General features: G+C 44.4%; 1 protein-coding gene across 1 annotated transcript in view; it reads right to left on the bottom strand.

The window, feature by feature from the left end:
- CPVL (carboxypeptidase vitellogenic like) overlaps positions 1 to 22,065 on the bottom strand; it is a 47,328-nt gene that overhangs the window by 14,423 nt on the left and 10,840 nt on the right. The window contains exons 2-8 of the mRNA XM_063303824.1: positions 21,783 to 21,991; positions 20,144 to 20,262; positions 17,142 to 17,256; positions 16,135 to 16,193; positions 13,939 to 14,018; positions 12,762 to 12,828; positions 100 to 222 (exon numbers count right to left, since the gene is read on the bottom strand). Of these exons, the coding sequence (XP_063159894.1) occupies positions 100 to 222; positions 12,762 to 12,828; positions 13,939 to 14,018; positions 16,135 to 16,193; positions 17,142 to 17,256; positions 20,144 to 20,262; positions 21,783 to 21,975 (756 nt within the window). The 5' untranslated portion in view covers positions 21,976 to 21,991. The remainder of the gene's footprint in view (positions 1 to 99; positions 223 to 12,761; positions 12,829 to 13,938; positions 14,019 to 16,134; positions 16,194 to 17,141; positions 17,257 to 20,143; positions 20,263 to 21,782; positions 21,992 to 22,065) is intronic.

Consider the following 22,065-nt stretch of genomic DNA (forward strand, 5'->3'; position numbering starts at 1 on the left):
ATCAAGGTTGAAAGCATTTGCACTGGCTGGAAATTAGTCAGGATAGTGTTCTTTTTGGGTCTGCAATTTCAGAATACAAAAAAAATATGGAAATCATACCACTTCAGGGTCACAAAGACCGTCTCCAATGGCAACACCCTTGAAGTTGACCTTTATCTTTGCTGTAGGATTATTGCTATGAATATAATATCCAATGGCCGGCACATATTTTCCTGCATAAGACTAAAGGTAATACAATGGTTGAATAGACAGCAGTCATTAAAACTGAGAGTTTTTTTTTTAACATTATCCAAGTATGACTAGAATTTCTTACATTGTGCCTAAAGTAGTAGGTTAATACTCTTAGCTGTCCCCAATCCTAAGGACCTTCAGATGTGCCAAAACTACAATATCCAGGCAATAACAGAACAGCATTACATTAGTGAAGACTATTATATCTGCTTACCCCAATATCTTAAGGGTTCACGTGTTTCTTAGGAAAGAAAAATAGAAAATGAGAATGTTCCATGTTTAGCAATCACTTTCTGTCTTCTTTCTTAGTCAATTGCATCAACAGAAAATTGTATGTTTGGTTAAATAAAAAATAAAAAAGGAAATTAAATTTGTACCAGGACTTTATTTTGTACAATTCAAGGCAGCATACATAATGCTCTCTCCTCCTATTGTCTCTATTTGGGTGAAAGGGAGCGATAGAGCCAGATTCGCCCAGCCAGTTCCATGCCTAAAGGAGGACTAGAATTCATCGTCTCCCAGTTTCTAGCCCAGCACCTTACTGATTACACCAAACTGGTGTTTTGTTTCACAAAAGCTACTTGGTCTACAAAATGGGTGTAACTCTGATGAGAAGACATGTATATAATTGCACTATTTAATACTCATTTAAAGTAATTTTAACATTTATGAGCTGAAAACAAGAGGATTTTTGGTCTCTAGAGGCAAAAGGCATATAGGAAATTTGGCTTTATTTCCATGTCCATCCTTTTTAAGTGTTGCTTTTGGCAAAAATTAATTTTTTAAAATAAACCTTTCCTGCCAGACCAATCAAGACAAAATCTGTATCTTCAGAGAAACAAATACACAATGAAAACAGTACCTCTTGATTATAAAACATCACTTGTGTTAGCAATTAGTATCAACCACAAACTTCTGAGAAAAATGCATTGTTAGAGCTATTCCACCCAACATACTGCCCCAGATGTTATGGGACTACAATTCTCTGATGTGGAGAAAGTTGTCTTAGAAAGACAAATATCAGTGGAGTTATTTACAAGACAAACAAAACTTTTATTTCTCTGGTGAACAGGTAAGTTTGACACCAAATGCAAGCACTACTGGAATAAGTTGATAAAACAATATAGTTGCAAAAAGGATAAAATACTTTATATTAGGACCGATGCTACTAGGTTAAACACAGAGGTCAAAATTAACCTCTGACTGAAAAATTGGAAATAGAAAAGAAAGACAATAACTTAGTCCTTGTTTTCAACTCTTGTTTTGTAAAGCAAGAAACAGGGCTGGAGAGTCAGGTTACATACAGTCCCCTTGCTGGCTGGTTTATGGATGTATCTGCGTTATTTTATAAAGTCTAAATCTGACTTCCAATATGTTCGCATGCACATAAGCTTCCTGTAGCAATAATCGAATCTCCACAACTTGAAATGTTAACAATGAGGGTGTTGTTGTGTTGTTGTTCGTTTAGTCGCTTCCGACTCTTCGTGACTTCATGGACCAGCCCACGCCAGAGCTTCCTGTCAGTCGTCAACACCCCCAGCTCCCCCAGGGACAAGTCCGTCACCTGTAGGATATCATCCATCCACCTTGCCCTTGGTCGGCCCCTCTTCCTTTTTCCCTCCACTCTCCCTAGCATCAGCATCTTATCCAGGGTGTCCTGTCTTCTCATTATGTGGCCAAAGTATTTCAGTTTGGCCTTTAATACCATTCCATCAAGTGAGCAGTCTGGCTTTATTTCCTGGAGTATGGGCTGGTTGGATCTTCTTGCAGTCCAAGGCACTCTCAGAATTTTCCTCCAACACCACAGTTCAAAAGCATCTATCTTCCTTCTCTCAGCCTTCCCTATGGTCCAGCTCTCGCAGCCATATGTTACTACGGGGAACACCATTGCTTTAACTATGCGGAGCTTTGTTGTCAGTGTGATGTCTCTGCTCTGAACTATTTTATCGAGATTTGTCATTGCTCTTCTCCCAAGGATTAAGCGTCTTCTGATTTCCTGACTGCAGCAGCATCTGCAGTAATCTTCGCACCTAGAAATACAAAGTCTTTCACTGCTTCTACATTTTCTCCCTCTATTTGCCAGTTATTAATCAAGCCGGTTGCCATAATCTTGGTTTTTTTGAGGTTTAGCTGCAAGCCAGCTTTTGCACTTTCTTCTTTCACCTTCATCATAAGGATCCTCAGTTCCTCTTCGCTTTCAGCCATCAAAGTGGTATCATCTGCATATCTGAGATTGTTAATGTTTCTTCCAGAGATTTTAACTCCAGCCTTGGATTCCTCAAGCCCAGCATGTCGCATGATGTGTTCTGCATACAGGTTGAATAGGTAGGGTGAGAGTATACAGCCCTGCTGTACTCCTTTCCCAATCTTAAACCAGCCCGTTGTTCCGTGGTCTGTTCTTACTGTTGCTACTTGGTCGTTATACAGATTCTTCAGGAGGCAGACAAGATGACTTGGTATCCCCATATGTCATGAGTGCCGTTGAGCTGAAGTCATCAGCGCAATGGCACACATGACAATAGCAAGGAAATAGGTGAAGGGGCTCAAGATAAGTAGCCATCAACCCACAACGACTAACGGCCAACAAACAATAACTAAACGGATCACGGAGCACACCCAAGCCATCAGCGCCAATACATCGGAGATCGCCCAGCTGACAGCAATCACCAGAGGAATAGAAAACCTGATGATGGGCGATCCCGGAACGCCAGCGGGGCCTCACAACCCCTCACCCACCGGCAGGGCAACGTATTGGACAAAGGGGGGTGACGTGACCGCGAGTGAGGGGGCGCTGACCGGCGCGGGGTATTTAAACCCCGCACCGGCGCGCTCCTGTCACTCTCAGCTTTTTTCTTCCGACGCTGTAACTGCGCTGTGAATAAATCAGAGCCTGATCCACGAACCAGTGTCTGAGTATTATTCAGAGGCAGGCAGCGCATGACATAAAGCTGAGAGTCATAAACTCAGCCTCGCCGAGCCCCACCGGACGACAACGAGCCGCGGGAGGAGTAGACGGCGAGAAGACCAGCAAGATGAGGCCGGAGCGGCGCGGGCAAGGAGGGCGAGCCGCGCGGCAAGAGACAGAGGAGGACCGACCAAGGCCAGAGGCACCGCGGACTCCCGGAGCCATGGACACCCACCCCACCCGACCCGAGCCTCAGCTCCAACCCCGAGGGGAGATGGCGACGGAGGCAACCCGACCGCGGGAGGGAGCAGCACGACTTCCGAAACCAGCGGAGGACCCCGCGCCCCACATCGCACCCCAGCAACGGGCGTGGAGCGACAGCCCAACGGCGGTCAACACGGAGGAGGACGACGGAGACACCCAGCAGACGGCGGAGGAAGCGGACCCGCGGCAGAGGGAGGAGGAACCCCGCCGGCAACCCACCCCCGAGGACGCGCCAGCGGAACCGGCCCCAGCGGCGGCGCGGGCTGTGGACGAGGAGGCACGAGCTGAACTCGCAGCCATGCGGGCTCAACTGACGGAACTCCGGACCATGCTCCAGTCGCTTATGCCCCCCGCGCCACCCAACGACGTCCCCGCACAGGCCCACACCCCGAGCGAAGCACCGAACCCCCACGGGCCAGCGGAGGGTCAGCAGACGGCACAGGCGGACGACACCACAGACCGGGAAGCGAGAGGCAGGGCCGCGCAAAACGCCCGGGCCCCAAAGGACTTCCCCATCTTCTTCGATGGGACCCCCACGAAACTCTCGTTCTTTGTCACGAACGCTAGGGAGTTCATGGGGAGGCACGGACACTCCTACGACTCCGAGGCCGACAAGATCGCCGCCGTGGCGATCAAACTCCAAGACAGGGCGGCGGACTGGTACGTCCAACTGTACGAGTCCAGCTCCCCCGCCCTCGCCACCTTCCCTGCTTTCATCAATGAGATGAAAAACTACTTCGAAGACCCCCTAGCCAAAGTAAGGGCGAAAAACGCACTCCAAAGACTTAAACAGGGCACACGCACGGTCCCTGACTACGCCCTGGAGTTCAAAGCCCTCGCGGGGAAGGTCAGCGACTGGTCCGAGACCACCCTGCTGGAAATGTTCAAAAGGGGGCTCAATCGCGACGTTCTCCAATGGGCCCTCTACCGCGACGACCCAGAAACGCTACACGGGTGGATCCACCTCGCGGGGAAAGCCGAACACGCGCACCGCACCTTCCTCATGACAACCACGGAAGACACAAACTATGCCGGAAAAAAGGTACCCGCACCACACGTGGGGATGGCCGGCCCCATATACCCAAAAAAGAAATTCAACCGGGAGCCCTGCGGGAGGTGTGGCAAATTAGGGCACAAGACGGTGGATTGCTTCGCCAACCGACCGCCGACCAGTGCGCCCAAACCCACCCCGAAAATTAGCCCCAAACCACCCAACCTGGGGCCGCCCCCTCACCGCCGAATGACCGTGGCCACAGCGACACCAGAGGAAGGCTGGGACGCTTACTGGGGGGAAGAGGATAACGCAGACCCCGACCAGCCGGCGGGAAAAGCTCCCCGCCTGCCCTGAAACGCGTGGCGAGGCAGGCGGTGGGACAGCAGCACGGACCACCTCGACGGAACGACGAAAGCCCCGTAATAATGGCAGCAATCAAACTCTCTGCCGGCAACGGAGCCACCACGGCCGCGGCACTAGTGGACTCGGGGTGCTCAAAAAACCTCATCCACCCCGACCTAGTCGCCAAACTCGACCTCCGCTGCTTCCCCCTCCCCACGCCGCTGGCATTCCACCAGCTGGACGGCTCCACAGCGGGAGGGAAACCAGCCACGCTACAAACCGAGCCGGTCACCCTGCAAATGGGCACTCACACCGAGCGCACATCGTTCGTCGTCACGCACATCGGACGGCCCATTGCAGTCCTGGGGATGCCATGGCTCACGACAAACAACCCGCGGATCAACTGGGAGACCCGCACCTTCACATTCGGCGACGGCGAGTATCGAGCACCAGTTCCAGCGGGCAGAACCAACCCCACTGTAGGACGAGCGGAGGCGACCACACAAGACAACGCCGCTACCACAGCAGACCTACCAGAACAATACGCCGACTTCTCCGAGGTCTTCGGAGAGGCAGAAGCTGACCAACTACCCCCCCACCGCAAGACGGATTGCCGGATCGACCTACTGCCCGACGTCCCCTTACCTAGACCAAAGATCTACTCGATGACCCCGAAGGAGATGGCAACCCTCCGGGAGTTCATCGATAAAAACCTAGACAGGGGATTCATAGAGCCAGCATGCTCACCGGTCGGAGCCCCCGTCTTATTCCGGGAGAAGAAAGACGGCACCCTACGGCTCTGCACCGACTACCGGGGCCTAAACGCGGCTTCCCTGTCCAACAAATACCCCTTACCCCTGGTGAAGGACATGCTCGCCCACCTGTCCACGGGCAAAGTCTTTTCCAAACTGGACCTTCGCGAGGCGTACTATCGCATCCGAATCAGGGAGGGGGACGAATGGAAGACGGCGTTCAACTGCCCCCTAGGCGCCTTCCAGTACAAAGTACTGCCCTTCGGACTCGCGGGGGCCCCTGGGGTGTTCATGCAGCTCATCAATGAGGTACTGCATGAACATCTGTTCAAAGGGGTCCTGGTCTACATCGACGACGTCCTTATTTACACAAAAACGCACGAGGAACATGTGACCCTAGTCAGGCAAGTCCTCGACAAGCTCAGAAGGGCGCAGCTCTATGCCAAGCCGACAAAGTGCGAGTTTCACAAAGAGCGCCTAGACTACCTGGGGTACCGAATCTCCGGGGACGGCATCGAAATGGACCCCGCAAAAGTCGAAGCGGTGCTAAACTGGGAGCGCCCCCGCAACAGACGCCAACTACAGAGCTTCCTCGGATTCGCGAATTTTTACAGATCATTCGCCCGGGGGTTCGCAGAGATAGCCCTCCCCCTAACAGACCTCCTCAAAACCAAAGGGGTGGGGGACACCCGACGCGCCAAGAACCCAGGCACAGTGCTGAATTGGACTCCCGCGTGCCAGACCGCATTCAACAAGCTGAAAGCGCTGTTCACTACGGAGCCAATCCTCGCGCACCCGGACCCAGAACGGCCGTTCGTGGTCCAAGCCGACGCCTCAGACTTCTCCCTGGGAGCCATCCTGCTACAGAAAGACCCCACGGGACTCCTGAAACCATGCGCCTACCTGTCAAGGAAGTTCTCCGAGACAGAAAGGCGATGGCACGTCTGGGAGAAAGAAGCCTTCGCGGTGAAATCAGCGCTAGAGACATGGCGACACAAACTCGAGGGAGCCACCCAGCCATTCGAGGTCTGGACTGACCACCGGAACCTCGAGGCCCTACGAACGCCTAGACGCCTCAGCCCAAAACAGGTCCGATGGGCCCAATTCTTCAGCCGCTTTAATTTCCAGCTGAAGTTCATGCCGGGCAAAAAGAACTTCCTGGTCGACGCCCTCTCCCGACTGCCCCAAGACGAAGAGCCCGCCCCAGACACCATTGGGACGGTCCTATCCGCCTCGCAACTAGGGATGGCCGTGACCACCCGAAGCGGCGCGCGGAGGCAGCTCGACTCTACGGCGCAGCCGACGGCGGGACAACCGGCGACCGGAAGAAGCCAACCGCAACTACCAGGGGGAATGCGCACGGACCTCGCCGCCGCCCTCAAAACCGACCCCTGGTTCCTGGCAAACCCCGACAAGGTAACGATGGCACAGGACCTGGCATGGGGGGAAGGCAGAATCTACGTCCCGGACTCGCAACGCCAGGCGATCTTGCATAGGTCACACGACGCCAAACAAGCGGGACACTTTGGGTTCCTCAAGACCCTACACCTAACACGGCGTCAATTCTGGTGGCCCGCGCTCAGGCGAGACGTAAAAGCCTACGTGGCGTCCTGCCCAACGTGCGCTAGGGCCAAACGGGCACCAGGCAAACCCGCGGGGCTATTACAACGGGTGGCAGAACCCTCCCGCCCATGGGAGGAAATCTCTATGGATTTTATAGTGGACCTCCCACCCAGCCAGAAGAAAACGGCCATTTGGGTGGTGAAGGACTACTTCTCAAAGCAGGCCCACTTCATCCCCTGCACGTCGGTCCCATCCTCACAACAGCTAGCCAAACTCTTCCTCATCCACGTGTACAGGCTACACGGATGTCCCGCACGTGTGGTGACCGACAGGGGCACACAGTTCACCTCCAAATTCTGGCGGGCCTTCCTAAAGCTGACGGGGACCCAACAGGCCCTATCTACGGCTTGGCACCCCCAGACGGACGGAGCCACAGAGGTTCTTAATGCCACCTTAGAGCAATTCATACGATCATATACTAACTACCACCAAGACGACTGGGCTGAACTGCTCCCGTTCGCCGAAGTCGCATACAACAACGCCGTCCACACGAGCACGGGGAAAACTCCGTTTGAAGTAGTCTCGGGGCGTGACTTCGTCCCCATACCGGAGCTACCTCAACCCCCGGAACCCCAGGTGGACGCTAGCGACTGGGGACGGAAGATCGCGGAAGCATGGCCAGTAATCACGGCGGCGCTGAAGGATGCACAGGCAGCCTACAAAGAGCAGGCCGACAAGCACCGGCGCCAACAACCGACGTTCCAAGCGGGGGACATGGCCTACCTATCCACCAAGTTCCTAAAGTCAACCCAACCCTCGAAAAAACTGGGGCCTAAGTACATCGGTCCGTTCCGAGTCACGCAAATAGTGAACCCGGTAGCAATACGCTTGGACCTGCCACACAACCTACGGAGACTCCACCCGGTGTTCCACACCAGCCTCCTGAAACCGGCAACCACCTCCCGATGGCACCCAAGCACGCCACAGCCCGCACCGGTGATGATCGACGGGCAACACCACTTCGAGATAAGGGACATTCTCGACTCCCGCAAGCAACGAGGAACTCTACACTATCTGGTCAGGTGGAAACACTTCCCCCACCCGGAATGGGTGGCGGCGCACAACGTTAACGCGCCTGACCTGACCAGAGCATTTCACCGGGCATACCCCGACAAGCCACAACCAAGGTCAGTAAGCCAAACCCCCCCCCCACAGGCCCCCCCGCCTCCCGTGCCCCAAGGGAAAGGGCCCCCCCAAGCCCGCGACTTGGGTGGACCTCCCCCCCCCGGGACTCACTCCCCCCGCCCCGGGCCCACGAGGTGGTGACAAGCGTTCGCCAGCACCCTCCCCCCGCCCCCCCGGCCGCGGGGGAGTGGCAAGCAAGTCAACAGGGCAACCTGGGGGCAACGCCCAGGAGATACAACAAAGGCGACGCACTTTAAATTGGAAAAAAAGAAGGGCCCTACCTGGAGCTGATAAGCACCCGACCAGCCACGCCTCTCTCCTCGCCGAACTGAGCCAAACAAACAGGGTGTGGCTGGAGCATGCGCACGCCAGGACGGGACCCGGGCATGCGCACCATGGATACACCCTGGGAAGGCACGTGGTAGAGGGAGGAGCAAAGGGAGGGGCGACAACTACTCCGGCGGGAATTTCAAAAAAAAAAAAGAAAAATTCCGTTTGACAGCTCCACGAAAAAAAAAAAAAAAAAAAAAACCAGAAAACCGGGGGGGAGCACTATTCGGAAAGGGGGCAGTATGTCATGAGTGCCGTTGAGCTGAAGTCATCAGCGCAATGGCACACATGACAATAGCAAGGAAATAGGTGAAGGGGCTCAAGATAAGTAGCCATCAACCCACAACGACTAACGGCCAACAAACAATAACTAAACGGATCACGGAGCACACCCAAGCCATCAGGGCCAATACATCGGAGATCGCCCAGCTGACAGCAATCACCAGAGGAATAGAAAACCTGATGATGGGCGATCCCGAACGCCAGCGGGGCCTCACAACCCCTCACCCACCGGCAGGGCAACGTATTGGACAAAGGGGGGTGACGTGACCGCGAGTGAGGGGGCGCTGACCGGCGCGGGGTATTTAAACCCCGCACCGGCGCGCTCCTGTCACTCTCAGCTTTTTTCTTCCGACGCTGTAACTGCGCTGTGAATAAATCAGAGCCTGATCCACGAACCAGTGTCTGAGTATTATTCAGAGGCAGGCAGCGCATGACACCATACCACTAAGAACTTGCCACACTTTGTTATGGTCCACACAGTCAAAGGCTTTAGAATAGTCAATAAAACAGAAATAGATGTTTTTCTGAAACTCCCTGGCTTTTTCCATTATCCAGCGGATATTGGCAATTTGGTCCCTAGTTCCTCTGCCTTTTCTAAACCCAGCTTGTACATCTGGCAATTCTCGCTCCATGAATTGCTGAAGTCTACCTTGCAGGATCTTGAGCATTACCTTACTGGCATGTGAAATGAGTGCCACTCTTCGATAGTTGGAACATTCTTTAGTGTTTCCCTTTTTTGGTATGGGGATATAAGTTGATTTTTTCCAGTCTGATGGCCATTCTTGTGTTTTCCAAATTTGCTGGCATATAGTGTGCATTACCTTGACAGCATCATCTTGCAAGATTTTGAACAGTTCAGCTGGGATGCCGTCGTCTCCTGCTGCCTTGTTATTAGCAATGTTTCTTAAGGCCCATTCAACCTCACTCTTCAGGATGTCTGGCTCTAGCTCCCTGACCACACCATCAAAGCTATCCCCGATATTATCCTTCCTATACAGGTCTTCCGTACATTCTTGCCACCTTTTCTTGATCTCTTCTTCTTCTGTTAGGTCCTTGCCATCTTTGTTTTTGATCATACCCATTTTGGCCTGGAATTTACCTCCAATGTTTCTAATTTTCTGGAAGAAGTCTCTTGTCCTTCCTATTCTATTGCCTTCTTCTACTTCCACGCATTGCTTGTTTAAAAATAATTCCTTATCTCTTCTGGCTAACCTCTGGAATTTTGCATTTAATTGGGCATATCTCCCCCTATCACTGTTGCCTTTTGCTTTCCTTCTTTCTTGGGCTACTTCTAGTGTCTCAGCAGACAGCCACTTTGCCTTCTTGGTTTTCTCTTTCTTTGGATGTATTTTGTTGCCGCCTCCTGAACAATGTTGCGAATTTCTGTCCAGAGTTCTTCCGGGACCCTATCTACTAAGTCCAGTCCCTTAAATCTATCCTTCACCTCCACTGCATATTCCTTAGGAATATTAGTGAGCTCATATCTAGCTGATCTGTGGGTCTTCCCTAATCTCTTGAGTCTGATCCTAAATTGTGCAAGAAGAAGTTCGTGATCTGAACTACAGTCAGCTCCAGGTCTTGTTTTTACCGACTGTATAGATGTCCGCCACCTTTGGCTGCAAAGGATGTAGTCAATCTGATTTTGGTGTTGTCCAGCTGGGGAAATCCACGTATAAAGCTGTCTCTTAGGTTGTTGGAAGAGAGTGTTTGTTATGCAGAGTGAGCTGTCTTGGCAAAATTCTATCAGCCTATGTCCTACTTCGTTTTGTTCTCCCAGGCCATGCTTACCTGTAATTCCAGGTGTCATTTCACTGCCCACCTTAGCATTCCAGTCTCCTGTGATCAAAATAACATCTCTTTTAGGTGTGTTGTCCAGTAGGTGCTGCAGATCCTCATAGAACTGCTCTACTTCAGCTTCTTCAGCATCTGTGGTTGGGGCGTATATTTGGATCACTGTGATGTTAGATGGCTTGCCCTGAATTCGAATTGAGATCATTCTATCGTTTTTTGGATTGTATCCAAGCACTGCTTTAGCCACTTGACTATTAATTATGAAGACTACTCCATTTCTTCTGTGGTCCTCCTGTCCACAGTAGTAGATCTGGTGGCCATTTGATGTGAAGTGGCTCATTCCAGTCCATTTCGGTTCGCTGACGCCCAAAATGTCTACCTTTAATCTTGACATCTCACCAATAACCACATCCAATTTGCCCTGGCTCATAGATCTTACATTCCAAGTTCCAATGGTGTGTTGATCCTTAGAACATCGGATTCGCCGTTCACCATCAGCACCGTGGGCTGCTAGCCGTCCTTTCGGCTTTGAGCTAGCTGCGTCATCACATCTGGGGCTAGTTGAACTCATCCTCTGTTCCTCCCCAGTAGCATTTTGACCATCTTCCGACCTGGGGGTCTCATCTTCCGATGGTATACCGACATATCTCTGGTTGTACTGATCCATTTAGTTTTCACGGCAAGAATACTGGGGTGGGTTGCCATTACCTTCCCCAGGGATCGCACTTAGTCTGACCTCTCTGTCATGACCTTCCCGTCTTGGGTGGCCCTTCACGGTTTAGCTCATGGCATCATTGAGGTGCTCAAGCTCCAGCACCATGACAAGGTAACGATCCTTTGCTGAAGAACAATGAGGGTAGCTGGGAAAATTACTGCCTTTCTTCCATTTGTTCTAATTCAAAGCATAAAGTAGATGCTGTTCTGCACACATCATATGATTTCAATTGAGACAGAGTGACTCCAAGGGAAGACATTTAAGATTATTCTACAGTCTGATTAAGGTGGTACTTAAAGATGTCAGCAACACCTTTTGTCTTGGGCAAAATAAATAAAACTGCATCATACTGACAATTAGAAAACACAAAGTAAACAAAGTAAAATTAGAAAACATAAAGTAAACAAATGCGGAGTTGGACAGAAGAAATGTCTATACAGTTATTTTCCAACATACATCCTTATTGGATTTTGTTTACCTTTTCATCCTTTCTGTCAATTTACATATAGACTGCTTTTAAAATGCTGGCCTATAGTTGCTTACTTTTTAAAAAAAAGATATTTTTATGTATTAAAGTATTTACATGGCACTTCCTGTGAAAATCTCCATTTAGATTACAATAATATAAGAACAGTGCAATTCAAAACACTAATGTGTAGTAGATGTGCACTCGAGCACTGAAGCACCCCAGTCAATCAGATGAAGTTGGCTGAAGGGAGGTAGGCACCTTGAAAGTGATTGGTGTGACAGCTGGCAAACTGCTGTGAATTAGGGGCCCAAGATTCATGGTAAAAAAACGTACCAACTCTAAAAAATCCTTCATATCTGTTAGAGTTTCAAGCACTCAGGGGCTCTCTAAATCATTGCAAGATTTATTTGTGGAGGGAGGAATTGGATTAAGTCATGCAAGGAAAAGATTTAACAGGGAAGTTTAATAAAACTTTTATCCTATGCATATCAAATAATCTTTACCTTTCTTGCAGCAGAATTGATTATCCCCCCTAAAAAGCAATTGCTACCTCTTAGAAAGTTGCAATAGAATCTCCAATATTAAAGCAACTGTGATCAGAGCAGATGAATCAGTGGCACTCAATAAGGGAGAGTTTAATCCTTTTGCTATGTAAGTACAATTAATTAAATACCCTTTATTAAATTTGCTTGCATGATCGCATAATGATACCACACTTACACTTAGAAAAGAAGACTGCTAACCTTGAAATAAATCTTGCTGAGTGACCAAATTACCTATCCAGATATCTTGCTGTACTGTCTATCAACAATTCTATTGATAGGGAAGTTCTATTTCTGCTTTAACATAAAACAAACATATTCATTAATTTATGTTATCTAGAGGAAGAACTTTACACTCACAAATTAACAAATATTCAAACATTAAAATAAACTTACTTCCCCTGTTGCATAGAAGTCATTTTTCTGATAATCAGGAAAAAGCTGGAAAAACTGAACAATCGCACTGAAATACAGATACAGTATCAGTAAAATATGTACACTAAGAAACTGTAGTGGAAGCTCACAGTTCATTTGAATGTGAAGCCTTACTAATTTAATCAATGGCTGCATCTACCTGTGATCACATAAAAGAGCAGCATTTATACTCTTTGAAAATATGTTATAATTTTTGGACCTGTACAGCCCCCCACAAGTAATGATGTATTTTGATGTGACATTAGCCAAAATTATAGGACAGGTGCAGAGATGATTTTCAAGTGCCAAGTGAACTATACAACTCTATTACTGCCTAGCTCTTTAAAGAATACAACTACTTTATGTCCATCCTGAACTACTGTAAGCAATCAGTAAAATGCAACTTACAAATTGAAGACATGAATGAATGAATGAATGAATGAATGAATGAATGAATGAATGAATGAATGACTCAATCAATCAATCAAGACTGAATTTGGTGAGGCAAAAAGTTTAAGGAAGTATACCAGATCAGTTTGAACCAGGCCATGTGTGAACACAAGATTTTTAAAGCCTGGATGGGAGTGACATGCACCATTTGCAATCCTGCTCTTATTTATTTGATTTTTAAGATTTGTACTTTGTCCTTGAAAACCAGCTGTCCGGTCCAAACAGAAGGCTTGCAGATCATTACTTTAACATGAGAAGAAGAAAAAAATGCTCAAGAAGTAAGAAGAATTTTGCTATAAGTATTAGAGCTATGCAACTCATTCAAAGAGGTTCTTTACAACTGTGTTAGCATGAACAAAGCACCACACGTTGGAGTACTAAAAACAGCCACATCCTATGGAAGGATTGAATGATTGCTTTGAAAGCTGTCCCTGTATGTCTGTGTGTGTGTGTGACAGTGAGAGAGTCCATGCACAGCTGCTCCAGCAGAAGCACACACATATACATGGACAACCGGGGATAGTCTGAAGCAGCAAAGAAGCCGTGTAAAGCCTTTTAGAGGACAGCTGCTTTAATGCTTCAAGGATTGCTTCAAATGCTTTGCACAGTTCTAGTAAACGTTCTAAATCTCCCCAGAAGGTGTGAGCAGGACTCACTTTTCTGGTTCATCTGAAAAAAATAAAAATGTAGAAATTCAGCTTTTATTTACCTATACAAATCTCTTCCTACATCTTCTTCATTCTTTGCATATCCTTTCTCATCATCTGTAAAACTAAAGCCAGTGCCAACCTGATAGTTAAAGAGAACACAGAACATATGAGAAACAGTAACATTTAGTTTGTTGCTGATGTTTTCCACATCAAGTAAAATTCAATTAACTATATAGTTTCTCTTAGTTATAAATTAGGTTTTAATCTGGTTTTGCATTTAGTCCATATACATGCCTATTCAGAAGTCAGATTCATCAAGGCCAATGGGAACATTCCTAGGCTAGTGAACGTAAGATTTCAGGTTAGAAAATCTGGAGTGCCACCTTACTCTTTTTTTCTGGCATAACTTATGTGAGCCTTTTTTCTTATGGTAGTTATACTATACTATACAATGCTATATAGTAGTTATGTAGTAGTAGTTCAACTATTATATAGTGATTATACTTGTTTCTAACAGAACCAAATTACAATATCTTTTCAACTTTCCAAGCAAGGGAAATCAAAAATTGCTAAATAAGAGAACAATGACAATGAGGAGAAGCAGCAGAAACAACAGCAGTCACAATACTTCCTTGTTTAAATTAACAGCCATTACCAATTAATTTACCACAATCATATGCAGCATCTTTTCCAAATTCAGAAAAAAGAAAATGAAAAGAGAATGTGGAATATTACAGTTAAGGCATAGTTATGCAAAAGTCAAATGAACTGCATTTATCAGGAATGATTGCCAATAATTTTGTACAACCACAAGCACCAAATATGCATTTCAGCATGGCAATCTAATCCATTCCATTCCATCATTTTTCATTCACTGCAATGTAGGACTGACATGCTGTGGATGCAGCTTGTATGCAGGCTGGGAATTCTGGAAACTCTAATGCCAAATTATCTGGAACCAAACAGGTGAATGCTGATTTACCGACAAAACTAGTCATGAAAGGTACTTTCCTCTCACGTAATCAAAAACAACCTTAAATTACAAGAGTTGCAACACATATGAGTATGTGCTGCTTTATCTTTTCTACCCCCCATTATTTTCTGCTCAAACTCTCATTCCTGCAGAGTTTTCATCAGAAAACAACAAGGGGAGGGCACATGAACAGGAAACAGACCAAGGAGGACAGAGTAGACATACTCCTTGACTACTCATTCCTATCCTGAAACCATCCAACTAACCAACCTACCTACCTATCTTATATAGCTACCCATCTCACAAACGTGACTCTGGGTGGCATAGAATAAAACACACAGTTAAAAACAAATCTAAAGCAACAATGAAAAACAATTAAACCTGATTATTAACATTTTAATATTTATGGATGTCACTCTTATCTGTTTTGGGTTTTTTTTTTCCAAGATATTGTGGCTGAAATGGAAACCCCAAGATATCTCTCACCTTGGCAACTTGAAGATGTGTGGACTTCAACTCCCAAGGCTGGCTGGGGAATTTTGGGAGTTGAAGTTCACACATCTTCAAGTTGCCAAGATTGAGAAACACTGACTTAACCTAATGCCACTGATTTTACAGAAATGGTGAGGTGTCACTAAATACCTAGAAATTTCAAGGAATTTGGTTTTGGCAAAACTGAAGACAAAAACCATTTGCTCCACAGTAGGGAGTGAGGCTCCTGGGGAAACATGTCACCTCTACCTGGAAGACAGAAAGGATGGCTGCATCCTCTGCATACAATAGGATCAAAATAGATCAACTGGCTAATGAAGGAAGGTGGAATTCAGGGCTTCACAGAGCTTGCTGCGGTGGCAGAATTTGGCCTATGGTGACCTGGCATATCATGAACATATTGCAGAATTTCCTATTTTATTTAAATCTCAACTTGACTATAAAGCAGAGGTCAGCAAGTATCACTCCATAATTTGTAGACCCACATACACAAAATTTAAAAAGACATGTAACCACTAAAATTTAACATAAAAGAAAACTTAAATTTTAAATTAAAATTAAAAATGTCAAAATATAATGGGAACTTATTTATACAAGAACAGAGATTTGGGCATCTCATGAGATTTTGGCTATTTAAAATACTTACTGTTGTTGCTGTTTAGGTCACTAGGTACAATCTAAGGGTACTGTACTGTGGGGATGCCTACCAACACCATGATGCCATTCTTACTATAAAGGATTAACGTTCAAGTTCATATTTTAAATAGAATGTTATTCATTCTTAACTTACTGGATTATCAATGTACAGCATAGAGAACTTGGAGGTCCAAGGAAACATTCGTTCCGTCACTATTAAAAAGCAAGCAAGCAAACCAGAATAAGATTCTACAGCAGGCACTATTAATGTACCAAACTATGGAGATTTGTGATGAATCCGGTATACCAAAATATGTTTTGGATACATCACCCCAAAAGGAAACAAGACTGTCATGTAACAATAATTTCTAAGTATTATTGGGTCTGGCTCTGGGTCCCTCTCCAATGATTTTACCAATGATGCAAACATATAAAACAGTTTATGATCAACTGTTTTATATGTTAGCATAAGCTAACATTTCCCATGTCTATATGTGTCTTGTGATTAAGGTATATATTAAAAATGCATTATTGGGTCAGTTTTCATTACTAGTGCTGTTTTGGCCCATATTAGTGAGTTAACTAACTTTCAAGTTATTTTTATTTCAGGATGATGAAATATGTAAAGAATAACATTCAAATGTCTATTAGTTTGTATGTATTCAGTATCTTCAGGTATGTATTAACACCACAGTACATGCATTTAGGATATTAAATATAATTTTGCTGTGTTTTATAACATTTTCCTTTAGCAGGGCTTTTTATTTCTTGGCAATGAAAAACAGAGGCCAAGTATTTCAAAGAAAATATTAACATCTAGCAAATAAATAGGTAACATGACACTTGTGTTTAAAATTTAAAAGATATTTTCAATTCATTATGTCGGACAGATTCCACGTTTTGTGACAGTGAGCTTTAGCCACATTTCATCTAAAACATAACGGCCATTAAAGTACCAGTTTTTTTATCAGCGACATAACTGACATCAAGTATCCATTTTCTTATTTACACTTGTTCAGAACAGCAACTGTGTATTCTGCTGTTAAATACATTTCACTCAACGACAGAATTACAATTAAAATTTGGAAAAGGTGAATATTCAGAAACAAAAATATGTGCTTCTATTCCCATGTACTACACTAGGAACAAATCAATACTTGCAAGTGAGGTTCTTTTGAACAACATATGGCCCATGTTCAACAAAAAGGCCAAACATAGATGTTCCTCCAGGTCCACCTTGGAGCCAAAGTAAGACAGGGGCCTTTTCTGGCTGAACCTGCAAACCATAAGAACAAAAAGATTGGAACTATTCTTGCCTAAACTGAAATACTGCATGCTTTAACAGATTGTAAGAAAATGCTGTCACTGCTTTTTTTTTTTTTTTTTGGCTTTCCCTATGGCTGCTGCCAAGCTCAATATGAGAGTTTTTGGCTAACACTCTGAAATAAGTATGTGGTAGACTTTTCAATACCCAGTTTTTAATAACCTTCTCAAAACCATGTTGAGACAGAAATAAATTCCCATCCCATCCAGTTTAATCATGTTTAGCGTCCAGAATATTTTTTCCCAAGGACTGTACACTTCACCTATGGACACAATAATGCCTGAACCACGAACCCCTATCCCCATTAGATGATACAGATCTTCAAATGAGGCTAGGTGTCCTGGCACTACCTTTTAAACTACAGGTCTTATAATTCCATGCTGGCTAGGAAATATCATTTACCTTTTAAAAATCCTCTAAAGAAAAGCAATTGTTATAATAAAAAAAGGAACTGTGCAAAAGTTCTGTTTCCTTGAATGAGTATAAACAAAAGTGCCTTGTTATCTTCTTATCAAGTGATCTAGTCACTAATTGTAATAAAGGAACTAACTTCTTATCAAATGTTTATGTATGCTTACGCCCACAGACAGAAATACCTCAATACAATGCTCTGTCTGTGTCAATCCTCTTTTTAAAGAATTCCCTATGGAAACAGTTGGTCTGTGTTTGTCTAATTTTAGGTAGACTGCAAATCCTGCTTTGTTTAGGCTGGTCTTTGATGGGTTTGAGGTAGTATCCCACTCTCTGAATGTTTCAACATGAGTTGCCCTGTTCTTAATTTGATTGTTTTGATAAGAGATTGTTTTTACAGCTGCACACTGCCTTGAGGACCCTTTTGGACAGAAAGGAGATTCATAAATATTTTAAAAATCAAACACCTGCACAGTCTTTAATTGTTGATATTCAGAGAGAAGAAAGTTGCAGACTTTACATTAAGAGAAAGGGAACGGAAAAGTATGTATCTATGTCCATGAGCAGTATGATCACATGGAATAGGTCCTGATGATCTGCAAAACACCGTAGACTGGCAAAATCTTCTGCTCATGGATAACTCGCATAATAGAGTGAAGTGCTACTCCTAAGCAATCACTAAATTCTTCTTGCCTTCCCCAGGATTTCTATACATTGCGGTCTGAAGACAAAAAGTAATGAAATCCTGAGCAATTTCAGTGGCACTTATTTCATTACTCTTTTTTCATGGTTACTTGAATAAGCCCTGGGGAAAAACACTCAGATTCTCCTCTAAATAAAACACTATTACTGTCAACCTTTTTTTTTCTTCTCTCACATCCATTGTATGAAATGGACTATAAATGGAATGAACTCAGGAATATAGCCACCGCCACCACACCACCTGAGATTATAGCTGGACTGTTAACAGAACAATGCATGCTTTAACTTGAAATTGTACTGGTATTCTTGTTCAAAATCATATTTTCACATATCCCAGGGAGCCTTCAGAATTTGCAGCATGCTAATATGCCTTTAAGAAATGTAAAGCAGAGAGACTTACTGGCATAAATTTTCCCATCTCCTCAACTTAAGCATACCTTTTATAAAATTCAGTATTTTATACTACAACCTAAAAGCTATCCAGAAATACTCCTGTAAATACCCAGTAGGATATTGCTTTTGATCTATGACTAAAAATATTTTGAAAATATAGAAGAAAAATTGGAAAGAAAAGTGGTTGTAAGTATAATTTAATTTTATGGCCACCTAGGCTACACTGCTCCATTTGATATATTTACTAAGAGAAAATAATATAGTTTAAAAACAAACCCTAAAAGTGTGTCTGTCTGTGTCTTCTTGCATTATTTGCCAATGCTAGAAGCCATGCTATGTTTCTTCATTATTAGCCGTTACCAGGGATATCTGCAAGAGATAATGGCTACTGTAACTGAACTTATAGCAGCCATCTTGAGTTTCTGACCCCCCACCCCGCCTTCCCACTGATCCCTTGCCTGTAACTGTTCTCTTCCTATAAATCTTTAATATTATCTTAGTGTGTTCACAATGGCTGGGTACACATATGGTACCAAACTATATGATGGTTTACTTGATTCTGGTTTAGCGATCAATGTGAAACCCAGCCACCATGGATTTGTAAATCATGGCTTATAAGTTAGCACAATAATCAAATATTTATAGTATTTATTACTTATATCTTTGAAAATATATAAACCATCCACTTCCATTGTTTGGTTTCAAACATCCATAACCAAGAAACAAATAGCCATTATGCATCTAATCAGGAAACTGACAAACCTAAATTTCAAGATACTTTATTAACACAGCTTTCCAGTATACACACCAAAGTCAGAGAACAGATGGGGGTGGGGGGTGGGGAGTCAGTCATATCATTATTCTAAGATGAAGACAAGTACCCACGGCTACTGTTTCACTTTTAAAAAAATCATAAAGTAAATCTGAGGTTATCTTATAAATTATCTCAATCTGTACATTCAAGTCTTATTGTGTATATGCATTGCATGTGTTATGCATACATCAAAAGAAATCTCAGAACAACTGTTTGCTTTGGAGGGGCTTTATTTTCCCAGCCTTTAACATATTAACATACCACAGCACATGATGTAATTGACTATACTTGCCCAGGACTTTTTTCTGATATAAGTCCATTCATAGCTACATAGAGCTATACACAGAGATAACCATTTGTCCAAAAATGGTAACATTGTAGTGTTCCTTCTTAGCACTTTTATGGCAATAAGGTTCCTTTACAGATCAGATGTACCCACAATATATAGAGCAACTGCCTTTTTAACAAATACCTTTCTAATCTCATCCTCTAGCTCCAAAAGGTGAAGAGTATACCCACCTGAGCAGGGAAGAACCAGAAGAAAAGGTTGCTATTGTGAGTCTTATTGACCGTCAGATAGCCTGAATAGCTCTTCACACTGGGTCCTGGGAGAAGCCCCACCAGGCTTAGTTGCCTTCCTTTGAAAGAATGATAAATCGTTATTATCATTGTCCAACTGAAGGATTGGTCACCACACAAAGATCCAAGAGTCTGGATATATACAGTATATCTGACTCGTGTATACAGTTTCAAATAAGTTTAACATTTTTACCTTTCTGACTTACTCTAATTTCTCCACAACTACCCGGAAAAAAATGTTATTGTTTATTTTATTTTTATATCACTTTTTCTAATTAAAGAGCAACATACAAAAAACACCAAAAAACTGGGATAAACACACTGAGGTACTCTTCTTCACTAAGTATTATGAGTGTCTGGGTTGTTTATAAATATACTTTCTCTTGGTGTAATGAAGAATTTCAAAAAAAAAAATTTTTTTTATGTTTAGGTCACATTTCAGAGAAAGACAAAATGAATGAAAAAGCCCAACTTCCGGTAATTTGCCAGCAAGAAATGATGCATCTTCATGTAGTGGCTTAGATTGAAATGACAACAGTAAGAAAATTTACATCCTCCTTTCCATGGGTAGTCACAATTATACATATCACATGCATTCTTAATTTAAAGGCTTCTTCCATTTAAGTAAGACAAGAAAACTACACTTCTAAGTTAAAACAGTAGTATGTTATTTGCCCCAGTTCCCCAACTGAAGGAAAGTGAGGAAGGATGCCATTTCCTCTGATTCCCAGTAAGACAATAATACAGCTTTGCAACTGGAAACACAGTTTTTTTTTCTTAAGTTGTATCCATACAGATATCCAGAGTGTAACATGACCTGTGGCAAAGGTTAAAAAAGAAAGACTGAAAAGCTGTCTGCATTTTTACTATATGTAGCTGGACCTGGGTGGTCTACAATCCAAACAATGACAGAAAGAGGATAAATGTTGTTGCTTATCCATTCAGTCGCTTCCGACTGTTTGTGACTTCATGGACCAGCCCACGCCAGAGCTTCCTGTCAGTCGTCAACACCCCCGGCTCCCCCAGGGACGAGTCCGTCACCTCTAGAATATCATCCATCCACCTTGCCCTTGGTCGGCCCCTCTTCCTTTTGCCCTCCACTCTCCCTAGCATCAGCATCTTCTCCAGGGTGTCCTGTCTTCTCATTATGTGGCCAAAGTACTTCAGCTTTGCCTTTGTAAGATATGTAAGACACATTCCTCCAATTCAACTACATTTATGTAAAGTTCCAGTCAGACATGATGCAAAGTTTAAAATACACTTTCTAAAAACTTACTGTTGTGACCAGTTTTAATACTGGATTTTAATAGGGATAAACAAAGTAGAAACAAACAAACATATGAAAGTAAAAAAAGTGTAGCAGTTATACACAGCTGGGAGCAGTTCCTGAAGCAGCCATGTAATCCTGCAAATGATACAGTGGCCTGAACTATCCAAAAAGCTTCTCTTGGGAATGCTTTGCATAGCCTGAGATTCTATCATTATGTGCAGACACTGCAGAAAAGCTGGAGACATTGGAAGTATTATTTTTCTGCATACTTTAAGTTTCAAAAATACCATGTTTATAAACTACTTTTACCTTCTTCAGTTTTACCACTTTCAATGTAAGGTGTTAGAAACAGCGGTTGTCCAGGGTCTCCTTGTGATGGCGAAGCATACTTTATTTTTCTAAAAATACTCCCCATGGCACTCCGTCGTACATGGCAGCTGCCTAATTCTAAGGTCAAGCTCAGACTTAGCAAAGCCAACAAAGCTGTTGTTATCTTGCACATCCTTTCACTTGGTTACCTTGAAAGAAATCAAATAATGCACTAATTAAAAATTAAAATTTGGTATAGTTTGGTCTAGTGGTTAAGGCTCCA

This window comes from Candoia aspera, chromosome 4 (genome assembly GCF_035149785.1).
Source record: "Candoia aspera isolate rCanAsp1 chromosome 4, rCanAsp1.hap2, whole genome shotgun sequence".
Lineage (NCBI taxonomy): Eukaryota > Metazoa > Chordata > Lepidosauria > Squamata > Boidae > Candoia > Candoia aspera.